The sequence below is a fragment of the Buceros rhinoceros genome, unplaced genomic scaffold, assembly GCF_000710305.1.
Source record: "Buceros rhinoceros silvestris isolate BGI_N320 unplaced genomic scaffold, ASM71030v1 scaffold5104, whole genome shotgun sequence".
Lineage (NCBI taxonomy): Eukaryota > Metazoa > Chordata > Aves > Bucerotiformes > Bucerotidae > Buceros > Buceros rhinoceros.
The window spans coordinates 88902-98251 of NW_010409910.1; the positions used below are offsets into that span (position 1 = coordinate 88902).

The following is a 9350-nucleotide window of genomic DNA, read 5'->3' on the forward strand; positions in this document are numbered from 1 at the left end:
CACAGCTACCCATAGGATTAACTGCCTGATGGTATGGCTGGTACCTGCCCATTGGTGTCAGCCATCCCTTATGCAGTCCTGTCTCTCAAGTCTTTCCTGAGTTCTATTTGCATATAGGCAGGAACAGCATCCAAACTTGTTTCTGTTAATAGCTGCTGTGAGCTTACATCTCCAGAGTGCCTTTCATCCTGCAAGATCATGCAGATCCAGCTTCGGAGCAGGGCCTCGAAATCTGGCTTCTTGCCAGCTCTGAGAGGGGGACAGGGGAAAAAAGTCTCTCTGATTTGGGCCACATTATAAATTTTAGGGGGGAAAAAAATCAGGAAGCAAAAGAAGGCTTTACATATTAAGTTGAGATTTGGCTGCATTTTGTGAAGATCTCATGCTCCCCATGGAGGCTGAGAACTACCTCCCCAATCACTGGAGCTCAGGGCAGCAACAGGACACACTGGTTAGGGCAGCTGAGCCCACAGCCTGGAGTCTGCCTCTGCTCTGCCCTCAAGGACTCCCTCCCAGGTCCAAAGAAGTGGCTGTGTTACTCATCTGGTTAACGGACTCAGGTTTTTGGTGGATCTAAAGGTTGCAGCCCCGCAGATAAGCTGAGTTTTGATGTGATGGCATGGACAAGCTTCCTGTTTTATTCAGCTTGCTTCTAAAAACATCCTCAGAAACGCACAAAAAACCACATTCAGCAAAGAGTGTTGAGGTTACAAAGTCAAGTACTGGAAATTCTGGAGGGACTGGTATTCAGGGCAGGTCCTCCCAACACGTATTTTTCTTTTCTCTATGGGCTGCTCCATTGTGATGATCACTTCTGTGTCTGAGAGCTCCCTACCTGCGAATGAGCTCGTTTCTACAGCCTCCCAGTGAGGTGCTGGGGCTGTATCATCCCCGTTTTGCAGAGGGCAGATGGAGAAGCAGGGAAACTGAGCTGAAACGATCCACTTAAGTGGAGGATGGAGTTACTGACCTGCCTTTCTGGCCTTGCAGACAGCAGGTGCCAGACCCACGCTGAGCCCTACTGCAGCCGTAAATACGCGGCTCTTGTGCAGACCTGGTCCTGATGCCATGTGAGAGGGGATTTCCTGGGTAATATTGGACAACCTGACACTTTGTGACAACGGCTGCAACCTGCAGATGCTGAGTGACTTGCCAGATGTCACGCCGGACTTATGTGATGGAGATGCAAATACAGACCTTCCTCAGAGAGGCATTTCAGTGGTTTTGATGAGACATCTGTCCTCCTCCTCTGGTCCTGGTTCTTCTTTCCCTGTTCTATCACTTCCAGCTCCTGTTTCTCTCATTTCTAAATGAGCTGTGCAACCTTAGTAATGATTTATTTTTTTAATACCTTTTTTTCGAGTGTGGCTGTTACAAACTTACAATCCTAACACCTTGTAGAAATGATTGTGTGTGAAGGAGAGGAAACCTAAACACACTACAGCTTGAAATACCTCATGCAACCACAGGAAAAAGAGGGAGAGAAGAGTGATGGGGAGAGGACTGTTATCATCAGGAAAAAGTAGGGTAGCATCAATATTATGAAGATATTAAAAGACTAAAAGTAATTGGGTGCCTGAGATAAGGATGGATGCTTTGTCATCTGCACCATGTACCCAACATCCATCTAAATATCTCTAGTCAAGCTATCCCTGAGGACACAGAGTTGAAATAAAATGATGCCATGTGACTAGCAGTTTGGGGGCAGAAGGAGATGAGGCAGTGTCCTGAGGCTTGGGTAAAAACCTCGCAGCAGGTCTGCTCCAAGGGGGAAAGTCTGGAGGACTCACTGCTTTGCTGTGCGTGTCATTGCACCAGCAGTGCCATGGCCAGCTGGAGATGCAGTAACTGTGCTCAGCCCATTCCTCTGTGTACAAAGTGTACAGCTTTCTGATCCTTAACATCCCGTTTTGCACATAAATCGGAGCCTGCACCTGCTGATGCCACCTGGGGAAAAGGGGGCAGATATGTCTGTGTGTAGCTAAGGGGAGGGCCACCTACTGTCCCCCACCATTGAGGGGAAACTGGTGCAAGTCAGACTGAATCCAGGGATGACTGGAACAAGTTGCCTTGAATGCTCTTGGACTCCTGTTAGGCTGCACGGTTAAAGCCAGAGGTGGTACTACACAGTGCTAACATGTGGAGGGTGAGGGGAATTTAATTGAGAGCCAGCAACTCCAAACCAGGATTGCCTTTTAATTTCCTTAAACGTTTGCGAAGACTCTGCTGATTCTCGTGGCCATCCCATCTTGTCAAATGTTCTGGACTTCCAACTTTCTTACTAAGTGCCCTCCCTTGATACCCTGGGATGACAACACGCTACTTTCAAACTAGCTCTGTGATACAACTGCACAATACTGCATGGACAAGCCAGACTCCAGTCTTGGGGGACCCTCCCCAATCATGAGCTGCACCCACAGGAACATCTTAGCAACTCTATGACGTCGGGCTGGTCCACGCAGCCTGGAGCCTGCAAGCTACCCCGTGATGGCGAAGTGGTGTGCTCAAATGTGGAAGATACTCTCAATAAGGATGCCAATTTCAGCATCAGTCTGCCAGGGGAGCTGTTATAAACAGCAGGGAATAAAAACATGATTTTAAAAATTGTGAGAGGAGACTTGACAGTGTCCTTCTTCAGAGGCAGTTTGAAAAATCCACACAATAACTGCACAGCCAGGCAAATCCATCTTCTGAATAAAGGTAGTGTAGTCAGCTATTTCAAAATAAAAGACAGATAGCAAGGACTGGCTGGCTCAGGAATTTAATAATAATGAGATATGAAGCCATTCACCCCTAGGTCACCAGTACAAATCCTGCCCAAGCTGGGAATAATTGGAAGCTATTACCCTCTGAGACATGTTTGCTGCTGCCTGGGAAATGAGTTGGGGAACCTGCTGGGCCGGTAACTGCATGAACAAAATGCTGAGGAGGTGCCACCAGCACCTACCACCAGCCCTCCCAGTGCAACTGGGCCAGTGGCAGTGGTCTCCCCTCCTTTCCTCACCAGCTTCTCTGCAATGCTGAGACCTGTTTGTTCTGGCTTTGCCCTAATGTGAGCCCACTCTGTGCATATCTGTGACCCTTCTTTCAGGCACTGAAAGACCCCACCTTGGCAGCCCGTAAGGATTTCCAGAGGGAGGCAGAGCTGCTCACCAACCTGCAGCATGAGCACATTGTCAAGTTTTATGGCGTATGTGGTGATGGGGACCCGCTCATCATGGTCTTCGAGTACATGAAACATGGTGACCTGAACAAGTTCCTGAGGTACGTGTGAAGGAGGGCACGGGACATGCTGTGTCTTGTTGTAGATCTGTGGTGCACCATTACTGTGTGGATGATGGTGGGCTAAGTAATGAGAACCAGTTGTTCCAAGGACAGTTTGTGTGAGATGATGATTCTCACCAGATCTGGGACGCTACTCGCCCTACCCCAGCATTTCCTCCTAGGTGGTCCCTGTGAGCTATGGAAACCAGATTTCTCTTCTCTTATCCCAGCAAGTTTCGAGTTGCAGGAGGCGTGGCTGCAATCCCTCTCTGTCCTGTGGGGTAGAAGGGCATGAAGCCATGGCTGTCAGCAGCTCTGAGTCCCATCCAGGCAGCAAAGCCATGCCCTGTTGGAGCAGGAAGGCCACTAGCCATCACTCCCCATGTCACTCAGCTCCTGGTTCAATAGCACAAGAACCAAAATATTCCAGTGAGACACCTGCTGGAGTCCTTGGCCTGACTGGTGTCCTGGGCATTTGCTGAGCTCTAGTTCTTGTTCTTATACATTCAGAAAAGAGCTGAGAATTGTTGGAGGGGCCTCAGGTGGTGCCTGTGGAGTCCATCCCTCGTCCTTATTCCCTAAGTCTCATCAGACAGAGACCCTTACTGAGACAGAAAACATCCTAACCTGTGGCACCACACTACTCAAGAAGCTAGGCAAGGCCCGACAAAGTGCAGCAACTGCCTTCCCTGCCCCTAGAGAGGTGCAAACTGCTGCAGCCTACCCCCCACCCCCAATCATCATTCAACCATTTCACCAGTGTGAGGCAGGTCATTTGTGTGCCCTGAATCCACCAACGGTGAGGGGCAGGGTCCCACTCTGGGAGGATGTTTGTGGTGCTGTTCTCCCACAGTACAGAAATTACGCTCTGAAACCTGCATGCAAGTGGAGTGGTACTTACCTTTCGAAATAATTAGTGGTTTTATTTCCCAGTACTTAGAAAATTGGACCCTTGATATTTTCCTGTTTTGACTGCTAAGTGTGAACATGATTGCAGCAGACACGAAGCTTGAGAACAGCAGGTCTAGATCTGGGGTTGATTATTTTTCCACCATCACAGCCAGTTTCTGACCAGGAAACACAGGTCCTTCCCTAAGGTTTTAATTTCTAAAACATCACTTGCACCAGAAGAACTACAGGGAAGGACCCCAGAGGTTTTTGTTTCCTCTGCCAAGCAGTGCCAACTTGTCTGCAGCTCCCTTGGGGTATTCACAGGGCAGTTCTAAGGACAGTGCCTCAGCCTCGCGACTGGAGGAAGGCAGTCTAAAAAAGACCATGAGAGACCCTGTTCTCGAAGTGCTTCACAAGGAATATAAGAAAAATTGACCCATCTTTTTTTTCCTGGAAGAACCAGCAACCTTATTCTCCTTAGAGGAGGTAGGAATTACAGCTGAGGCAGAGCCTCCTTCCCTGCTCTAGTTACCTCCCAGTCAGTATGCTCTAGAAGAGGCCCTCTTGCTGTCTCAGAGGGATGTCTCATGCCCTTTGCCAATGCCTTGTGGAGCTGCTTCACACAATGGTCTGCTCCTAAGGCTGATATCATGCTGGAGTCACAGACGGCCTCACCCCCATGTCCCAACCCGGCCTTGGGGCATGTCTGAGAAACACTGGGAGGCCAGTGCCTGTCCCGTTGTCACTGGAGAAGAAAACTTGTTGTTGTATTATCTTTGACCTTTATGAAGGAAGAGAATTTCTAGATGTGTGGTCCCTGGAATTGCAGCTTTTCATCTTCCAGCTACATTTAGCTGCCAGCTTCTCCTTCTCAGGCAGCTATGGAGCAAGCAGCTACAAGCTCCCTTCTCTGTACGTTGGTGTGTGATAGGCAGTGAAATCCCTTTGTGCCCCAAAAGAGTTTGGCTTTTGGGACAAGGGAGTTTACCAGCAAACGGGAACTCACAGCGCCTATGGGGGGCACATAGAAATGGAGTCTTGGGCTTTGTTTGTCAGGTCAGCTACCTGCTGATAGGAAACTCTAGGGGGTGGGGTCTGCAAGAAGGTCAGAGAGGGCTGGTGGTGCAGGAGTGCCTGGCATCCCTCAGCAAGCAGCAGGTTTTGTTGCAGCGTGATTCACCCATCCCACAGCAGGAAATGATGGCACTGAGGCACTGGAGGCCAGGGACACTGGGAGTCTGTAAAAGATTCTTAGATGGACTTTCCCCAGTTTAACTGCAGAAATTGGAAAAGCAGTAAAATGGAAGAGGCTCACTTTAGATCCAGTTTCCTAGAGAAAACCACAATAAATAAATTCCCCTAAGTGTTGTTAGACCTTTACGTGCTTCCCAGAGAAAAGAGAGAATTGTACTGGCCCGTAAAAAAAAAAAAATTAGCCGGTGTGGCAAGGGAAGCGCTAAGATCCACACCTCCCAGCTGGGCTAGAGTTGGCACAGATTAGGATGGCTCTGCACGCCTCCCAGGGCCCCACTGTGTAAGACCATTGCTGGTGGTGCAGCAGCTCAAGATCTTGCCGTGGAGAAGCACAGGCATTGCTCTCCGGGGAGCACGGCATCCCTAGGGCTGGTGTACTCAAGAGACTGCCCGCAGGATGTGTGGCGTGGCAAGGCTGGGCGCTCCCCTGCACCCAGACCTGCTGCCTGGGGTTCTGCACAGCCGCCTTCCCTCTCTGCTCCATGAATATCTCCATCGCTTCCTCCCTTTCCTTCTGTCACTGGTTTTCTAGCTTTTGTTTTCTGTCTGTGACAGCAGCAAATCCGAAGTGGGGATATTGGTCCATTGCCATTACAGACCTTTTCTTCAGTCTACAGTAAGTTGTTGCCTTTTGCTCGTAACTCAGGCACTAGATTTTGTTAGAAAAGTTTCAAAATTCTGAGGTTTTTGTCAGCTCTTTCTCCACGGGGAAGTAGTAGCCCCACAGTCAGACCATCTTGGGACAGAAAGTAGAATTTCAGGAGAGAAAGCCAGGTTTTCTCTCCCACATTGACAAAAGCTTCCATCACTCCATAATGGAAAAAAATCCCAAGAGTTCTCTAACAGGGGATCCACCAAATTTTATAGCCTCTCTGTAAAGCTGAATTAAACCCTTTTCCCCAAGAAAAGATGGGCAAATCCTTCTCCTATTGCCCATAGGCTTCTTGACACAACTAAATGTAGTAATATCCTCCCTCTTAATCTCATAAATGTGTTGAAATGTCTTTCTCCTGGACTGTAATCATGTGAGATGCAGAGAGGGGGGGAGGGAGGCATACGTACTATATAGGTCATACGAAGATGTGTCCTATATAGTAGGATGTACAAAGAGCCAGTGAAATAAAGGTGCTGCCTGACCATCTTTTAAACATCACCTCTTCCTTTCAGACACAGACATTTATTTGGGGGCCAGTTTTGGGCCAGCTGAAAAAGGTGGCAGTAACGAGATAGTAATAAAATCTTCACTTCTCACCTAGGAATGTTTACCTTTGATGACAACGGGTATCAGCTGCAGCTAAATATGGTATAACTGCAAGGCATGACTGGTACAAACTGTCCAGCACAGTTTTAGAAGCTATTGTTTGTCCTGCTTTGCTGGTTTTAGCCAACCTGCTCAGTCCTGGCTCAGCTTCACCTGCTGTCAGCATCTGTTGTCACCACCAGGTAATTTCCTGGGGTAAACCCATCTGTGGGCTGTTTAAAAAAAAAAAAGATATCAAGGTGTCATTTCTGCATACACTTCTGCAGGTCCTTCTTGCTCTCGGCAGTTCTTCCAGTGTGCTGCTGCTCCCACCATGTCCACAAGCCTCTGAGATGCCTCTGGCAGCCCCAGCCCTGCTCCCAGCCAGCTCAAACCACATTCACTGCATCAGCACCCACTTGTGGCTCCTGAAAAACGCTCCTGGCTCCTCAACAGTCATTTCTTGAGTTCCTCTCCTCTTCCCGTTGTCCTTTCTACCAAGAGGGGGCCTTTGGAGTCGTGTTTCCAGTGGTAGGGCAGCAGGAGGAGGCTGAAGGGGGGAGCATTTGGAAAACTATTGATTGAACCCCAAATGCCTGGATGCTCATCCCATTGGTGCGCCCTCAGGCCCAACAGAGCAATTAGGGAACAGAGACAAAGGAGGAGAACAGTTTGGATCTTCTTGTGGGTTGTTCAGTCCCATGTCAAGAAGGAGGGAAAGCTCTATGTGTGCAGTTTCAATTTGCTGTCTCTCTGTGGGGTTACCACTGCTGACAGGGGGGAAATGCCAAGAATCATTTCAAAGAGAACAGTATGACAGCCTCAGAGGAAATGCGGTACTCTGTCTTAGTCACGAGGAGGAAGGTCACAGCAAAATCTTTTGCTTTTCCCTAAATCTGAGGGCTTTTGTTACTTCACCTTCACACAGGCTACCACAGAGTGAGCTCTACCAGGGGAATAGACATCACAGAGGGAGCACGGCAAAGACAGGCTTGGTACACAGCGAGGAAGGGGACTAAAAAGGGGACAGGACAGGAATGAGACTGACCTTAAGTCCTGCGTTTACAATGCACTTGGTTCAGCAAAACATTTCCTTTTCTTGCCCAGGATGTTCTGTGCATCTGCTGACATCCAGGTCTAACCTTTGCACCTGTGCTCGTGCCTTCACAGTTCACAGTCCCCGTGTTACCTCTGGGATAGCTTAGGGTACAAAAGGTGTTTTCCAGGGATGAAGCTGCTGGTGTTCCTCTGAAACCTTTTCTGTGATCTCTGGCTGTATTTATATCGATCAGGCAGTGGTCGTTTGGCAATGGGGTGTTTGTCTGGAGGAACTAGGCTGTTTGGGATTAATAAAGAAACTAGGTAGCAAGAATATAATGGATGTGGAAGAACGGGGGCTGATATCTCTACCTCTGGGAAGGTTTCCAAGGTGAAGGATTTAACTGGAATAAACATGTAAATATCTGGAGGCTCGTTGGTTTTGCATAGGTCTTGCCAGAGAATAATTTCTATGCTGTATCACGCCAACTGTCCCTTGTCCCTCTGTCCTGGCAGTCTGTCTCCCTCTGTGGCCATAAGAGGTTGCTTGCAATAGAGTAAGGATAGGTTAAGGATGTATGGTACCCACGCGACCACCAAATGCTCCCTCAACCTTTTCTTTTTTCCTTTCCACTGGAGCTGTGTGTCCATCCTCACAGTATAGAGCTGGGGCTAGTCCCCACCCCAGAAGGAACAGCGACCGTGTGGGTTTCCTATCTCCTGATCACTTTTGAGTCCCAACCCTATGCTTTTTGCTTCTTCCTCCCTATAGGGCGCATGGCCCAGACGCTATGATCCTCGTGGATGGGCAGCCTCGACAAGCCAAAGGGGAGCTAGGGCTATCCCAGATGCTCCACATCGCTAGCCAGATCGCCTCTGGAATGGTGTACCTTGCCTCCCAGCACTTTGTCCATAGAGACCTGGCCACCAGGAACTGCTTGGTCGGAGCCAACCTGCTGGTGAAGATTGGAGACTTTGGGATGTCAAGAGATGTCTACAGCACTGATTACTACAGGGTAAGGCAGCTCCAGCGGCAGACTGATGCTCAGAGCAAAGGGAGACTAGGACATGTTACAGTAAATCAGTTTTTGGAGCTCTTGGTTATTCCTCATTGAAACATGCACAGATGTCGATCAGACACCCCTGGACCACTATCCTTACTCCTTTTCAGTCCTGGGCATGTTTGTAGTTCAGACATCCATGCAAATGCCTTCACCCAGAGCTCTCTGTGATACCCCAGCACATGCTTTGGGATGGCTCTGAAGCCATCCCGTTCTTACTTCCTTCCTATTTTTCCTCCCTCTATTTTTTGAAGACGTTGATAAATTAAAGGTAATCCAAAGAGATGACAAAGACTACAGGCTGTGACCTCTGGTGTTAAAGAAACTTAATTCAGAAACCTAGAGAAAAGGCAACTGAGAGACTGACTGATAAATGTATAAAATATGGAAGAGGAAATAATAGGCAATTTAGGTTCGACCTCAAAACACTTTTTTTTCCAGGAGGGTTGTCATTTAGACAATGGAATAATTTGCCAGAGGTAGGTTGCTGAGGGCCTGTCATTAAAGAATTTCAGGAAGCAACTAGATAAAAATGCCTGGGTTTAGTGCAGAGGTTAATCCTGCACTCGTCTCCGGGGACAGACTCAATGAGTCAGGAATGC

At 48.5% G+C, this 9350-nt stretch overlaps 1 protein-coding gene across 1 annotated transcript in view; it reads left to right on the plus strand.

Moving 5' to 3' along the window:
- Positions 1-9350, plus strand: part of NTRK3 (neurotrophic tyrosine kinase, receptor, type 3) — a gene marked incomplete at its 5' end in the record, with an annotated part of 96776 nt that overhangs the window by 56722 nt on the left and 30704 nt on the right. Inside the window, 2 exons of the mRNA XM_010135387.1 lie at positions 3092-3264; positions 8460-8703. Of these exons, the coding sequence (XP_010133689.1) occupies positions 3092-3264; positions 8460-8703 (417 nt within the window). The remainder of the gene's footprint in view (positions 1-3091; positions 3265-8459; positions 8704-9350) is intronic.